Source organism: Phyllostomus hastatus, unplaced genomic scaffold (assembly GCF_019186645.2).
Source record: "Phyllostomus hastatus isolate PE091 unplaced genomic scaffold, TTU_PhHast_1.1 phas_scaffold_114, whole genome shotgun sequence".
Lineage (NCBI taxonomy): Eukaryota > Metazoa > Chordata > Mammalia > Chiroptera > Phyllostomidae > Phyllostomus > Phyllostomus hastatus.
The window spans coordinates 1587943-1605147 of NW_025334006.1; the positions used below are offsets into that span (position 1 = coordinate 1587943).

The 17205-nt window shown below is 42.4% G+C and overlaps 1 protein-coding gene across 1 annotated transcript in view; it reads left to right on the forward strand.

The window, feature by feature from the left end:
- Positions 1-17205, forward strand: part of KDM7A (lysine demethylase 7A) — a 71334-nt gene that overhangs the window by 42195 nt on the left and 11934 nt on the right. The window contains exons 8-15 of the mRNA XM_045855562.1: positions 1058-1145; positions 2395-2501; positions 5756-5847; positions 6917-7006; positions 13175-13384; positions 14836-14960; positions 15175-15329; positions 16486-16583. Coding sequence (XP_045711518.1) covers positions 1058-1145; positions 2395-2501; positions 5756-5847; positions 6917-7006; positions 13175-13384; positions 14836-14960; positions 15175-15329; positions 16486-16583 — 965 coding nt within the window. The remainder of the gene's footprint in view (positions 1-1057; positions 1146-2394; positions 2502-5755; positions 5848-6916; positions 7007-13174; positions 13385-14835; positions 14961-15174; positions 15330-16485; positions 16584-17205) is intronic.

Genomic DNA, 17205 nt, shown 5'->3' on the forward strand with positions numbered 1-17205 from the left:
CAGTCATGCAGGGCAATTTCTTACTGTGTGGCATTGTCTTGCTTTTTGTACTCCTGGCTTCCACTCATGAAATGGCAATGGTGCCCTCTGATCATTGTGACAATGGAAAGAAGCCCCCCAAAGTGTCCCAATACAGGCAGTATGGCCTCTGTGAGAACCACCGGTCTATGGGAGTTGTAGATGACAGACTTCTCATTGGTGATTTCAGGGTCAAGCTCAAGGCTTTGTGCCTTTGAGCACACAAATGGGCACAGCTGGAAAGTCAGTCTTTTGATACTATGTCATAGCACAGCGAGGGATGAGAAGATGATAAAAATGAAGAAAGTGGGATCTTTTTAACAGCTAATTTTTACATTCAAATGTATTTGTTTATATTTATTTATGCTTACAGAAAGTCTATGTTTAGTCTGTGGACATTTCTTTCAAAAGCTAGGCAACATCTCTTAGAAGAGATGTTTTTCACTTTGAAAATATTTTCATGGGAAAATAAGACATGATTTTGATTGCCAGCATTTGCATTTATAGAAGCAAAACCCTTCACAAGGAGCTGTGGGTTGCCCCCCTTCCCCTCGCTAGGGACGGGCATCCGGCTGAGCCCCGGGGTCCTCCTCTGCGCAGTCCCGGGGGGCACCCGTCCCAGAAGCCAGGGGAGCGAAGTGCTTGCCCGGCTCAGCGTTCCCCTCGTGGACATGCGCCTGCCCCATTCTAACCAGGCCTGACTCGGTTCGGAGTAAAAATCCTTAATATGAAGTTGGATTTTCAAAAAACGAAAACAGCCACAACTGCACCTTTGCAGAAACCTTCCCTGTCTTGTACTGTGATTTTAAGCCAACGCGTTTGTTTCCTCCAAGTCGGCTCAGAACTGGTGCATAATAAGCCTTCAATAAATATTTGGATGAATGAATCCGTAGATTTTACAGACATCAACTTTCCTGCCGCTGGAGTATGACGTAAACTCATGTTGGTATTTTTCAGTTTCTTATTTCACAGGTAGATAGACATTTGTTTGGTTTAAATACTGAGAAGTCACTGATTTATCTCCTTTTACCCATTTCAGGGTGGATTCATGCTGTGCTCACTTCTCAGGACTGTATGGCCTTCGGGGGGAACTTCCTGCATAACCTTAACATCGGCATGCAGCTCAGGTTCGTGGCATCAGTGCTTAAAGGGTCTTTTGTCCTTTCTTAGTCAGGACGTTGTTTCAGAGTCTCGGAAAACTAAAGTCAGCAACATATTTTGATTGAGATCTCATGGAGATAGGCCCTGAGGAATTATAAGAATAGGAACTTTTAACAAAAGTAGTGTTTTAAAATTTTGACAAGAGGACACCTTGATGCATTTTAAATCTGAAATTAAAAAAAATAATACTTTTTGCAGTTTGAGACTAAATGTTCCCCCAGATTTCAAAACTTTATAAAAATAGATGGGCTGCCCCTTGGTGGCTTTTACAGTGAGGGACATGAACGCAATCCAGCCAGACTCAGGTGTGACATGCGGTGCTGGGCACAGTGCCGCTGCCCTGGGTTGGGGTGGCGGTCAGACCACCCCCTTTAACTTCACTGCGGAGAAAGGGTTAACAGCTCTTTCCCTTTCTGTGTGAGGCTTTGACCTTCAGGTGACTCTGTGCCCCTGGTAGGCCTGCTTGTGGCACAGTGACTCCTGGTTGATAAGCCATGTCGGGACTGGGAGAACTAGAAGTACTTAGTAGGGAGCCATGCACTGTAGTAGTTGGGCTTTCCTGAGTGTGGTGACTCTTGTAGCTTGGCTTGCCCATGGAGAACCCTGGATGCGATGCGTCTGTAGAGTTATTACAAGAAGCTTTGAGCCAAGCAAGCTCCCACACTGCTCAGTGTGAATCTTGCTTCTTTGTACCTGAGCTATCCCCAGAGGAAAGGAGGCTCCTAGCGTGTAGGCTGCCGTGAGGACTCCCGCCCACAGCAGGCGAACACTGTGGCAGCCTCTGGTTCCTGTCCCTGCCCCGTGACCAGCGCCGCGTGTGGTTTTGAGCTTGAATGCTTAGTAGAGACTAAAGAAAACCTGAGTGGTGTTGCAGTGCTGTCCAACACGTGGAATTGACTCGTAAACGTGTTGTCTTATTTTTTTTTTTTATAGCAGAACCCTTGTGAGATTCCTTCTGTTAAGACTAGCATAAAAATTCCAACGTGTGATCTTTTTGAAGGCCAGTGTAATTCTTCAGTGTACTGTCAAATTTGTTAAGGTCAGACCTGGATAAGATCACAATTTAGTCTTATCCAAATGCCATAGTAAGAAACATGCAGCACTTGATTGGTCTGACGTGTTGCCTGCTTATTTTATTTTCCTTAAGTTGGTGGCTTTCATTTAATTTTGAAATGCTAATATCATTATTAAATTTCTTCAAATTATATTTTATAGGTGTTATGAGATGGAAAAAAGGCTAAAAACACCAGATCTTTTCAAATTCCCTTTCTTTGAAGCCATATGTTGGTTTGTAGCCAAAAACTTGCTGGAAACCTTGAAAGGTAATTAATAATCTGTCCATTTTATTGTGTGATACGATGCATGGCGTTTGTAAATTCACTAAAAGCCACCAATGGAAAGAGAGACCCTCGTATGGTGCTGCTGCTGCCTCTGTTTTACTTATTTGTGGGTTGATTTGAGGGAGAGAGAAACATTGACTCGCTGTTCCGCTCCTTCAGGCATCATTGGTTGCTTCTTGTTTATGCTCTGACTGGGGACCGGACCCACAACCTTGGTGTGTCAGGATGACGCTCCAGCCAGCTGAGCTACCCACCTAGGGCTATTTGGTTTTTTAAATGCATGATTTCCTCTGCTAAGAACCTTTTTTAGCAAATTAGAGTTTCTAAACCACAATCTTAAAAAGCCAGATCCACGAAGAGCTGGATCAGAACTGGTGATGTTGAAAAACGTTAGTCTCACCTGGCACTCCAGTAGCTTGCACGCACTGTCAGGCACGCAAAAGAGCCTTACTTGCAAAAGGGCAGCTTGAGCCAAGAGACTGTTATGTAACATGCATTCCCAAATATTTGCTCTTAGAATCAAGGATATAGTTTCCATGTCCTGAGAGAACCAGGCGGTGTCTGTGCCATTACTGTAGTGCCGCTACGCCGGCCAGCAAGAGGCGCATGTTTGTGCAGACCAGCTGAGTCCCCGGCTCTGTCTGCGGGTGAGGAACAGTGTGTGTTTGGGTGTTTGTTATCCCGTTATTTAAACTGGAAAGCTACCTTTTCTATGTAGAATTTCAGGGTTCATATTTCACCTTTGGGTTAATAACCTGTGAGCAGTTAAGTTAGAAACTGGGTTATCACTTCTTTTATCCATATTTTGTTTGTTCGTTTTGGCTTCTCATGCATTTGTGTCCGTGAGAACACAGTTTCTGGTTTTGTGTTGTCTAACTTGTCCGCTCTGTTTGCAAATGGTGCTACTATTATAATTAACTCCCAGGAGAAACAGATATAAACACGTTAAACATAAAGTCTATTTCAAACATTTGTTTCATTTTCCATGTAAAAGTTGCACAGGAAGCCCTGACCAGTGTGGCTCAGTTGGTTGGGTGTCGTCCCACAAAGCAAAATGTCACTGGTTTGATTCCCGGTCAGGGCACATGCTTAGGTTGTGGGATTGGTCTGCAGTCAGGGGGCACTTATGATCAATGTTTCTCTCTCACATCGATGCTTCTCTCCTCTCTTTCTCACCCTTGCCCCCTCTCTAAAAATAAATGAATAAAATCTTTTTTAAAGTTATATTTGATTATGCTATTACAGTTGTCCCAATTTTACCCCTTTGCCCCTCCTCCACCCAGTATCCCCCCACTCCCTCAATAAATTTAAAAAAATCTTTTAAAAAACTGTACAAAAAAGTAAAGGCCAAATGAAAAGAAACAGCCAATAACTTACTTCCCAGACTACTATGCACAGAATTAAATGATAAAACTTATGGTTTCTTTGCTCAAAAAAAGGGGGGAGGTTCACTCTGTTTGGAAGGAAAGAATAATAACCCCATCCCGCACCTGCACCACAGCGCAGTGGGAGAGGTCTTGTCCGCGGTGCGGGTGTCTGTGGTGGAGGTGGGAAGCCATGGAGGAGCAAGAGCAGGAGCGCTCCGCACAAGAGCAGTGTCCGCTCCAGAAATGGGTCCTTATCCCCGGTCCCTGACGCGTTCAGTGCTTTCAGGAGCTCTTCATGGCTGCAGGAATGTCACAGCGGACCATAGAGCTGCCATCTGTAGTTTCCAGTGAGATTCTGGACTGTGAAGTGCACAGTCTCCTGTCCAACTGGAAGCCTAGGGAAATAGGAACACTTTTAAATACTCACAAAAACACCTACAAATGTTCTTGTTTCCTGGAAATGAAACCCAGTGACTGAACCGTGCAGATCAGAGGTGGGCGGTTCAGTACTCTAAGTTCAGAGCACTTTCACCATCTTTTCCCAACAACACACACACACACACAGACACCTCGGGGGTGAGGCTTTCCCCCTGATGTCTGAGAGGGGCTCATCAGTCAGCTTTTTAGAACAAATAAAGAATTTATCTGAAAGACGAAACCTGGCTGTTCTTCCTGCAGTCACAAGCAGCAGGTTGCTTAGTCTTAGAGTGATTTAGCCTTTGTGTGAGGCCACTGAGAGTTCAGGACCAATGGAGGTCTGATTGAAAACAACCCTATACATTAAAGTGAAAAAAAAAAAAAGATTACTGTAAAAGGATATTTGCAGGTCGGTTTTAAAGTGTTTTTTATTTCATCGGCCAGATCAGTACAGGACACCTGGCAATACGAGTGTGTCCGTCCAGTCCCACTGAGGACAGCACTGAGGACCGCCATACCAGGGCCGTGGTCCTAGGCATTCTTCCCGGAGTCAGGAGTGGTGGTCTCGTGTTAGGTTGTCCTTTCATCCCCGAGCTTCTAGCTTCTCCTTGTGGCCTGTTGTTTGCCATCTCTCAGGCCATTACAAGCTTATCTGATAGATGAAACAAGGGCGGCTTGTATGACATTCTTAACTGAATTTAGTGTCAGTAATAATAAGACAGTGAACCAGCCTGGGCTTTATGTAAGTAGAGTAGCCCCAGGGCAAAAGCGAAATCTTTCACTTCTGCTTCAGCTGGCCTGAGTTGGAGGCCACGTCTAATATATTTTAAATGAGTTTTAGATAATTAATTTGGAAAGAGACATTTGTGGGGGAGTGTGTGTGTTTACCTTTACGCTGGTGAGATCTCGTGTGCCCGCAGTCAGCTGTATAGATCACACGCACGCACTCCTGTGCAGTGTAAAGAATCACAGGGCTGTCACCCAGAACACCTCTGCCCCCAGGGAGCAGAAGCAGCCTCGCCAGTACCCTCGTCACACCTCTTAGTTCTCCCACGGCGCCTCCTCCTTCCCTTCGAGAGAGAACCCGTCCCGCCTTCCGTGATAATCCTCCTCTGCCGCTGCACCGCCCGTGTCACAGATGGAAGTGGCGCAGTTTTGTCCATGTGTGGACACGTGTGAAGAGGAGCTCCATGCTGCCGTCGTCTGCGACCTGTCTCTCACTCAGCGTCGTGCTTGGGAGCGCTCTTCTAACTTGAGCATTTAGCGCGATCACGTATAATGTAATTCGGGGTTTTTTTTCTTTTTTGCCTTTTCAATTATTTATTCACTTTTTCCCCTTCCTGTTAATTTGGAAGTGATGCAGTTTTGTATGTGATGGTTCTCAAAATCTGAAGTTAATGCCTTTGTCTTCAGAGCACTTAACCCCTTTCTGCACCTCTCCCCCGCCCACAGAGCTGAGAGAAGACGGTTTCCAGCCTCAGACTTACCTGGTACAGGGCGTGAAAGCACTGCACACTGCTTTAAAGTTGTGGATGAAGAAGGAAGTAAGTGGTTCGCTCGGTGAAATAATTGTTATTTTTCTTATGGCAAGACCAGGAAAATGAATCTTCAAGTTACGTGGCAGGAGGAGCTGCAGTAGAGGGAATAGAAATTATGCTTTAACTACAACACGCAGTTTATTATACAGTCTATACAAATGTACTGGTTTGTGTTTCTATGAGGATGCAGTGCTTCAGTATCTCTTTAAGCTGGAAGAGAAAGTAACTCAAGTATATCTAGAATACTGACTAAGAAATGAACGTGTTGATGTGGAGTAACTGACTCTCATAGCGGCTAACTGCCGTGCTTAGTCTCGGCCTCCACCACCAAGCTCATCCTCACAGCGCCGACCGGAGGTCCGGGTGCTGCCGTTATCCCCATTCCACACGTGGGGAAGCCGCGGTTCCAGGAGCTTGGATGCTTTCCCCAGATGCCTGGCGGAGCCAGGATGCACACGCAGGTCTCTGCAGTTGCAGTGCCCGTGCTCTTACCCCTCTGCTAGACTTCTGTAATGATGAAAAAAAGGAGGTTAAGGTTCAAGCGGAAGCTCTCCCTTTTCACTAAAATGGGGTCTGATTGTTTGCATTTGAGCCCCACTTCCTCCCAGAGGTCATCCCAGACCTCCCTTTGGAAGTAATATGTCCTTCCTTTATGCTTCCGCCGCACATTTCTTGTGCCCGTGGACTAGGATTATTTCAGTGCCCGTGTTGCTACTTTCAAATCCTTCTATATTATGAATTAAGTGTTAGCATTGTGAATGAAATGTTAGTCTTAATTAGTTACTTTACTAACTATAGTAGCTGAGGTCTAGAGTACTACTCAATGGAAAGCAAAATTCACTGTGTGACAAGTTCTTCTTGAACTCAATCCAAGAGAATTGTATAAATTACTGAATGAGGATCTCCTTAGAAGGTATCACATGAGCTATGTGTCCTCTGAGACTTGGCTTATTAGTATTTAGCTGTGTCTATAAAATCTGGAGAACCCCCAAATTGGCTTAATAAATTAGTTTTTTTTTTTACATATTAAGTGTAAGTAACTTTGGTTATTTTGTCTTTGTTAATCCACATACAGCTTGTATCCGAACATGCCTTTGAAATTCCAGACAACGTTAGACCTGGACATCTCATTAAAGAACTTTCTAAAGTAATTCGAGCAATAGAGGTAAGAGTAGAAACTGTCATCTAAATTCTTGGTTACTCTGTGCCTTGAGAAGCAAATACATCTACCACCACATTACAAACATCTGAAAGCTCTTATGCACTTAAAGACAAAAAAACCAGAATGACCTAAGTCTTAGAAACAATCTCAGGTTCCCAGTTTCTTCGAGTCCTAGAGAGAAATGTAGAGGGTTGTATCATAATGAAGTAATAAGGAAGTAAAGTTACCAGGTTACTCCAAATATTAAAAATACAGGATAAACAAAACTTTCAGATCAAGTTCATTTCATCTATGCAGAGATGAATACTTGCTTTTTAGTAATTAGAAAAGGAGAGGAAATGTGAGGTGAGTAGAGCCAGGTGAAGCTGGGTTGGAAAGAGGGAATATGCTAATGGGGTGGGGCAAGGAGAACCTCTCAGTTGAAAATGTTAGAACAAGTTTGTTGGGCAAATGCCCTCTGATAAAAGCCCACAGAATTTTAAATTACGTGTTTTAATTTATCAATTAGGAGCTATTTTAGGTATTAAAGAAAGCAGGTTTTAATTAAAGTAATTATTCAAGAAGGTGGTTCTATTAGTGTCTAGCTTGAACTGAAAGGACATTAAGTGGAGGGACGGAGGCTAACAGGGAATTTGACAACTCGGATTAGGTCTGCTTTGGGGGGCTGGCAAGCAGAATGCACCCGGTAACTACTGAAATGCTGGGTTTGACATCCTGTGGTAGAACAGTGTATGTGATTCTCAATATGTGTTCACAGAGAGTAAAAAGTTTTTAATTTTAAAGAGTGTTAGTAATTGCATATAGATTTTAAATCAAAAGACACATATAACCTTATATATGTAAATGTATAAATATATAGATCTCAAATTATATGGTAACAGCCCAGACTAAGAAGAAACTCAATGAGAAGGTTGTGGGTCTATATGAAAAACTATAACTCTCTACTTTGGAAAGTAAAAATATTTGGATAAATGGGAGGGTCATTTCTGAAATATGTCAACTTCAAATTAATATTATAAATTTTAAGTGGTAAAATGTACCTGAAAGAATAAGTAGACAAAAATAGTCAACGTAGTATTTTGTTTTAATTGAAGGGTAGGCAGTACAGGAGGCAGTTAAATGGCCAGTAGAAAAATGTGTGAAGAAAACATACAGGTTCACTAAAGAAAAAAAAAATAGCTAACCCAATAAAAATAGTCTCAAAATGTGAAAAAGTATTCAACCACATTTTGTCAAATAATTTATGATTTCATATGATCATTTATCAAATTGGCAAAAATAAAATTCCCTGCTCTCTCCCTGATGGTAGGAATAGATTAGTTTATGCTTTCTAAGTGGCATATACCTTGACTTAGCAGCTTCACTTTAATTAAATAAACAAAGAGTATTCCAATTAAACTTGGTAGATTAAACATGAATGCTTACCATTGTTACCTCTTGGTACCAGAATGATGCAGTAAAAGAATTAAAAGACATCTTCACCCTGGCTGGTGTGGCTCAGTGGATTGAGCATTGGCCTGTGAACCAGAGAGTTGTCATTTTGATTCCCAGTCAGGGCACATGCCTGGGTTGCAGGCCAGGTCCCCAGTAGGGGGCACTCAGGAGTTAAACACACATTGATGTTTCTCTCCCTCTCTTTCTCCCTCCCTTCCTCTCTCTCTCTAAAAATACATAAATCAACCAGTTTTTTTTTGAAGGACCCTCTGAATATGAGAGTGGAGGTAGCACTGAAAGAGGATTGATTAAAGATCTATTTAAGAAATGAATTGATTTCCAAATTCCTGCCTTAACACATGCAGAAAACTAGAGGTTTAATTTTTTAAAAGATTTTATTTATTTATTTTTAGAGAGGGAAGGGAAGGAGAAAGAGAGAGAGAAACATCAATGTGCGGTTGCTGGGGGCCGTGGCCTGCAACCCAGCCATGTGCCCTGACTGGGAATCGAACCTGTAATGCTTTGGTTCTCAGCCTACGCTGAATCCACCGAGCTACACCAGCCAGGAGGTTTAATTTTTTGAGAGGTCAAACTTGAGATCGTGGGCTTGGGAACACTGAGCCCAGTGAGGGAGACAGGTGTCGTACTGAAAAGCATTAAGTGTTAGTGTACGTAGTGAATGCTGCTGCTTCTGCTTGGCTTCTAAAACACTGGCAGTCTGGCCAAGAAGTAGATCCACTGATACTGGCAACTGGTGAACCCACCAGTTAACAAAGCCCCACTCAGAGTTCCCAGGTAGCTTCTTCTCTTTTACACACAGTGAAACATGCAGATCGTAAGAACATCTGAGAGTTGACAAAGGTATGCACCCGTATAACCAGTATTCCAACTGGGATATAAGTCATTTCTCTTCCCCCAGAAGTCCATTCTTGCCTCCTTCTAGTCAGTCTTCCTGACCTCTGTTGTTGTCTTTAGAGGTTAGTTTTGCTTGTTCTTGAACTTAAGGTAAAGGTAATCTTACAGTTTGTGTGATTTTGGTGTCTGGCTTCTTCCACTCACATTATGCTTTTGAGAATCATCCATGTTGTTGTATGTGTCAGTTCTTTTTCATTGCCGAGTGGTACACCATTGAATGAACATGCCTCAGTTTGTTTTCCATTCTTTTGTTGATGGCTATTTGGGTTTTATGCAGATTTGGCCATTATGAATAAAACTGTTAGGAACATTCTTATATGTCTTTTGTGTTGGATGTATGTTTTCATTTTTCTTGGATAAATGCCTGGGAATAGAGTTGTTGAGCCATAGCGTAAGTGAATTTTAACTTCATTAGAATTTGTCAGTTTTCCAAAGTAGTTACACCATTTCACACTTCTATCAGTAATGTGTAGGCATTCTAGTAATTTTGTATCCTCACCAGTATTTGGTGTTTTCAGTCTTTTTGATTTTTGCTGTTCTAGAGAGCATGAAATATTATTTCATTGTGGTGCTAACTTGCATTTTCCTGAAGATTAATGATGGGCACATTTTCGTGTCTATGGCGTTTGCATATCTTCTCTTAAATATTAAGAGAAGTAAATATTATATAAATATTATGTCATATCTCTTTGAAGTTTTTGTTTAAAAAATTACGTTGTTTTATTGATTTGTAGGAGTTCATTATACTGTATATTCTGAACACAAGTTCTTCATCATTTGGCATGCATTCATTCATATATACATATAAAAGCTGATATTTACCCACAGCCTGTGGCATATCTTTTCATTATGTTAGTGGTATCTTTTCATGAGCAGAAACTTTAAATTTTAAAGAAATTTAGTTTATCAATTATTTTTCTTTTATAGTGAGTGTTATTTTGTGTACTCTCTAAGAAAGCTTTGTCTACTCCAAGGTCATGAAAAATACTATTTCTTTTCTAAAAGCTTTTTACATCTAGGTAAATGGCCACTCTTGAATTTTAGTGTATATCATAAGATAAGCCAGGACATTTCCCCACATGTGTTTACTTAGCTTTCTTAGCACCACTGGTTGAAACCATTAGCTCTTTAATAGTACTTCCTTTCTAAAATGCATAGAGTGCTAAGAAGAGTTTTGAAGACAAAAATACAGCAGAAAAGATTATTCAGAGGAAAAAAATAAGTCTTTAGCCCCAAACTCAAATATAATTGCTAATCTCAGGAGAGAAATGAGTAAATACTCCCCCTACGAAAAAGGGACAGGAGGCTGTAACAAAGGAACATTCAAAGAGGAAGGAAAAGAGGTTCTTGAATAAATTAATAGAAACAGAATTTAGTAGAATGGTTGGAAGATAAAGTTGGGAAAATCTCCTATAAAGTTTTTTTAAAAAGACCTAAATAGGACAAAAAAATTAGAATGTCATTTTATAAAGTCATCACCCAAATAATAGGAGCTCCAGAGAGACAGCAGAAAAGACGAGAAGATTACCAGAGGAGCCATCACAGTTGTGGGGTTCAAGGACACAGCTTCCCAGACCGATAGCCCTGCAGAGTGCCCAGTGCAGTGGGTGAAAAAAACCTAGGCCAAGGCACATCACGGTCAGTTTTCAGAACACACGTGACAAAAAGCACATCTGAAAAAGTGTTAGGGAAAGTAGTATGGGTCATAGACAAAGAATTAGGAATCAGAATAGTATTAAATTTCTCAACAGTAACACAGTAAACCAGAAGACAATGGAGCAAAGCCCTTAACATTCTGGGGCTCGCCGAGCTATAAATCAAATATGGTAAAATGAAGATGTCAGAGAGGTAGGATCTCAAAAAATGTACCTCCCAGGTTGCCGTTTCTCAGGAAGCTAAGAGCATGTGCTGGCGCCCCCCACCCCCAAGAAAGGGAGTAAACAAAAGAAGTATCTCCGGAATTTATTCCTCCCACAAGTGCTGAGTACCTGCCGCGTGCTTTGTGCCATCAGGGATGGGCATAGAGCCATGAATGAAGCAATGCCCTGCCCATGGAGCTCACTAATAAGAGGCCAGCCATAAATATTTTAGTACAGCAGGACATGACCGTTGCTATGAAGAAAAATAGAGGGGGGAGGAAGGCTAGGAAGTGACGGCCAGAGCTGGCGGTAGGGGTCCAGTGTCATGTGGTGAAAGGGGAGCCGGTCAGGAAGGGTCTTGGGGGACGTGGGCAGGCCCAGAGAGCAGCCATTCGTGACGGATCAGGAGATCGAAAGGCCTGTACTTGTTGTTTACCCGAAATCCAGACATTCCTGGATGTCTTATACTTTACCTGGCTATCCTATTCCATGAGAGATGTCTCCAAAGAAAAATGTAAACTTGTGTTTGAATGTTTGCATTTTTCTAGTGGAGAATTTGGGGATTAATTAGTGGTAAGTAGATAGAAAGCAAGCTGATAGAAAGTGTGGCAGTTATAAATTCAGGGGAAAAAATCAAACAATGTAAAGGAAGGGAAATGTAATAACAACATGTTATATGGCACTGGGTTGCAAATAATTTTTACTGAGTCCAATTTAAATACTGAATATTGAAGGAAGGGGAAGTATGTGCCCATTTAGGAGAGGTGTGCCAGAATTAAGACTTGGCTTTGCATAGTAGGAATGCAGTAATATAGCTAGAGGTAAAAAAAATAAGAAATGCCAGTATATCCATGTTATTTAGAAATTTGGAGGCAAATGACTGAAAGAAAAAACCTAACAACAAAAACAGCTACAGGAGTTGCAAGTGCTGGGCATAAACCTAGAAGAATTGAAAGCAGGGACTCAAACTGACACACATATGCATGTTCAGAACAGCATCACGCACAGCAGCTAATGGGGGAGCAGCCCAAGTGTCTGTCATGGAAGAGTGGGAAAGCAAAACATGGCATATCCACACAATGGAATATTACTGAGCCTCATAAAATAAGTAGTTCTGACTCATGCTACAACATGGATGTACCTCGAAGACAGTATGTTCAATGAGATCAGACAGTCACAAAGGGACAAATATTGTACAGTTCCACTTACATGAGGTTCCTAAGGTAGTTAAATTCATAGAAGCAGAAAACAGAACGATGGTTGCCAGGGGCTGGGGGTAAAGGCGGAAGGGGGAATTACTGTCTGATGGGCACGGAGCGTAAGTTTGGGAACATGTTCAAGTTCTGGAGATGGTGGTGGTGGTGGTTGGACAACCATGTGAATGTACTTAATGCCACTGAATTCTATGTGTAAAAATGGCTAACATGGTAAATTATATATCTTACCACATAGGTGGTACAAAATGATGTGTATGTTCCTAGACTTTTTAAAAAGTTGGAAGTGGTTGCGGATGGGGAAGGGTAGATTGCTACTTTTTATGATATGCTTGCAGAAATTTAACTTTTCAAAACTACATAGATGTGTGCTTTGCCTTAAAAAGCAATCACTGATTTATGCAACTATGCATGTGACAGAATGTACATCACAGGAAAGAGTTGGAAGCAGCCTAACTAATTACCAGTAACTTTCAGGCCAACAAATTGTTCTATCAGTGTGCGCTGGAGTACTGCACAGCCTTTAAAATGATCAAGGCAATAGGTTCACAGTGTGTAATTACGTGGGGGCGGGAGGGGGGTGGAAAGGAAGTAAAGGTGTCAGTAAAGCCGTTAATCTTCTGATTTGGTCTTTTTTTATATAATTAAATTGAACATTTTTTGTTTTCTGAAATATTTTTATGGCTGATCACCTAGTCAGGCATGTATGTAGCCTTGTTATAAAAATACTCTGAATTTAATTTTTAAAGGAGGAAAATGGCAAACCAGTTAAATCTCAGGGAATCCCTACTGTGTGTCCAGTTTCACGATCCTCAAATGAAGCAACTTCCCCATACCATTCCCGACGGAAGATGAGGAAGCTTCGCGATCACACTGTCCGAACCCCTTCTAACTTAGACATCCTGGAGCTCCACACCAGGGAGGTCCTCAGGAGACTGGAGATGTGTCCGTGGGAAGAGGCAAGTACTGTGTTTCGTGATTACGAAGAGTCTTGGTTGTTCCTTCACGTTCTTGAAAAAGAGGACAGCCTGCCCGTTCCTGTTATCTAATCTTCCCTTCGCACTGTGGGGTTAGCAGAGCGAGTACCATGTCAGGGACAGTGCTTCAGCTCCCTGGGCGTCAGTGTGGGAGGAGGGTGACGAGAGCTCCCTCGTTCTGGACATGTTGATCGAGCATTCACCAAGGCCACGTGCCCTTACAGGCTCTAGAGAGGATCCCAGAGAGAGCAGTGCTTAAGTCCCTGCTCTCCTGCAGCTTCCATCCTAGCGCAGGGTGGGGGGATGAGAGACAGGGACATATGTTAAAACAATACAAGTTCTGGTAGTGAGTGTAATGAAGGAAGCCAAAACAATAGGGCACTAGAATACGGGGGCTTGGGGTGGCTGGCTGCTTTAGCTCAGGCGGTCAGAGAGCCTCACAGGTGGTGGCATCTGAATGGACACTTACTGAATGGGAAGAAGTCAGGTGGATACACAGATTTGGGGAACAGTTTTGCCAGCAGTTTTGCACCTGCAACAGGTGCAGAAAACCTGTCCCTGACCCAACAGCACCAGCGTGGATGACTGTTAGAATAAACCCATTAAAGTTTAAGAAACGCTGGCCTGACAGACAAGGGGAGGGTGGGGGGACAGTCATCTAACCAATATACGGCCTTATGAAACATGGTAATGAGCTCGCAATGAGGTCTGTACCGTCCATAATGTTACATCTTAAGTAGAGGATAGGCAATCATTTAAAATGAACAAAACAGAGGTATCTCTGAACTACAATATTTTTTAAAGCTGCATAGAAAAATTGAATGTTCTTGAATATTTTAAATGCTATGTAACTATATTTATACTACTTTAAGATTTTATTGTTCTAAATCCCCTTAACCTATAGCCATATGAGAGAAGAGTTAGCACATTATGAAAGGTTCTATTTATTATTAAAGAAAAAAATTACCACAAAAGGAAGCATTCTTTGTGTATTAAAAACCAGCTACCGTGTGCCTTTCTGTCGCCTGGTGGCCTTTGTTCCTAGTGAGTGCAGTGTGGTGACCTGTGCATTGCTGCCAGTGCCTGGTGGCAAGACTGGGGATGAGGTCAGAGACAGGGAAACTGGGAAGGACACAGCCAGCACTTTCTGCAGAAGTGGAATGTCTTTGAATTCACCCTATGCAAGTTTTATATCCTACTTTCAGAATATGGTTCCTGTTAATGGCTCTATAGAGAGACGAACCACATTGCTGCTTTGGTTTTAGAAACCGTTTGGTTTTAGCAGCACACTGCTGCCTGTCCCCCCAGCCCGAGAGGCTGCCCGGCCCAGGCTGGGATGCAGGGTCAAGGGCGGAGGCGGTGGCACACTGTGTGCCTTTAGTCAAGCAGCTGTGTCAGAGGGCGGAGATTAAGTTCTGTGTTTACATCTTAAGGACATCTTGAGCTCTAAACTGAACGGCAAATTCAACAAACATCTCCAGCCGTCTTCTACGGTACCGGAGTGGAGAGCAAAAGACAACGATCTACGACTGCTGCTGACAAACGGAAGGATAATTAAGTATGTAAACTGGATCAAAGTATCCAGCCAATCAGCTTTGGGGGTGGGGGGTTCCCTCTGTTTACTGCATTTCCAGTCCGAGTGGTTGCACAGCTCTCTGAAATACGGGGAAAGTGGCTCGGCCCTCCACTCTCTCGGAAATGAAGGGGGTGGAGGATGCTGTTTGGCCGCCCAGTTGCACTATTTTTGACTGTATTTTTCCCTCTATGTACAGAGATGAAAGACAACCCTTCGCAGATCAAAGTCTCTATACAGTAGATAGTGAAAATGAAGAGGATAAGAGGAGGACAAAAAAGGCAAAAATGAAGGTAGAAGAGAGTTCAGGAATAGAGGCAGTGGAGAATGAAGAATCTCAAAAACCACTTAACAGTACGTTTGTTTTAATGGTCTTTGTAAAGGTCTGTTATTGCTAACGTGCTTAATAGGTGAAGTAACTTGCTAATTTTAAAGTTCTTACACTTGTACTAGGATTGATGGTTTTGTTTCTGGTACTCTCCTGAGGAGTCTGCGATGTTTCCGAGTAGTTTCTCCTTTAGGGACTGAATGCGGGTGCCCAGAGAGCCGCAGGGCCCAGGGAAGGCTTTCTTAATGATGAGGATGTGAGCAGTGATGAGCGTGAGTGACACGCCCGTCTGGCGACCGTTTTTACAAGGGTCACATGAAAGCTCTTGCATTTTGTGGGCCTCTACTCCAAATAATAAAACAGTTGCAAGTTGAATGTGACTTCACTAATCATTCAAGCTAATATTTATATGGTTTTCAGAACTAGGAAACCTGTATAATTGGCTGACCTGAAGCTATTAGTAATCTATGTATTGTTTTCCTTCATTACCTGATAATAAGAGGGCCTCCACTTGGTTATTGGTTAGTTATCATCGGTGTGTCAAATACTAATACCTCCTCCTCGGGAGCTTCAACTTTAGGAAGTAGTTAAATATTGTGGTATTCGACAAGTAAATGTTCCAGATAATTAACATTATTTCATCTGTGTTGAATACCTTAATTCCTGCAAACTTCCGGTACGTGTGGTATTTCTGTAGTTGGTAACTGCATTTGCTCACGTGCTGGGGAAGGTGGCCAGTCAGCGGTTGCTCTGTGGTATTGCCCCTGCAAGAAAGGCAGCCGTAAGGCCCGGTGTGTAAGCTTGTTCAATTCACTGTCTACGTGAATGCTCTTTAGGTTTAGGAGGGTTATCTTTTTGTTATCTATTGGAAGAAATACAGCAAAAGGAAATTGAAAAACTTTTTGTAGCTTATTTTAGTGTTGAAGACTTTATTTTCTGGAAAGAAGTATTTTTAAAATTTCCAAAGAAGGAATTCATAATCACGTTCAGTAAATTCCAGAAGTGTTTCTAGAATACCCTTTGACCTGTACGTTGGTCGGCGGAGGAGAAAGTCCTCGGGAAGAGAGTGAAGAAGGTGGAAGAGAGCAGAGGGCAGAGCGGGGGAGGGGAAGACTTCATGAAGCTGCACCGACTCCAGACAGCACCCTGCTCATGGTCTTCTCTTTCCCTCCTCCTTCTCAGGGTTTTATACAAGTGTGAAATCAGAACTCAGGAATCGATCTTCGGAATATTCTGATATTTCTGATTCAGAAGACTCTGGACCTGATTGCACTGCACTGGTAAGCCCTGAAGCCTGGCCCCTGTGTGTTATTTCATGTAAAAACGGACCCCCACTTCCCTTCACCTGTCTCCCTGACCTTGGTAGCACAGGGTCTCTCCCTGTAGTGATAATCACACACACATACACACGCAGGCACATACACACATGCGTACACACACGCAGACCTCGTGACTATTGGCATCTGATGAATGTAGCTTTGTCTGATATGTTTCTCATATTTCTCATAGGTTATACTTCATTTTACCTTAGAGAAAGCCATGTATTTCATATTTCACTTTTTCATATGAAATACAGAAATAATTCCATGATAATTAAGACTCTAGCTTTCCTGTCCTGGCCAGGTGGCTCCATTGGTTGCAGCATTGTTCTGTACAACAAAAGGTTGTACATTTGATTGCCGGTCAGGGCACATACCTATGTGGGATGCGGGTTCAGTCCCCAGTCAAGGTGTGTATAGCAGGCAGCCGATTGATATTTCTCTCTCACATCAGTATTTCTCTCTCTCTCTCTCCCATCTTCTCTGTAAAATCAATAAAACATATCTTTGGGTGAAGATTAAAAAAAAAAGATTCTAACTTTCCCTGGAGAGAGAAAGTATTTTTTGTTAGTTTGCATGGACT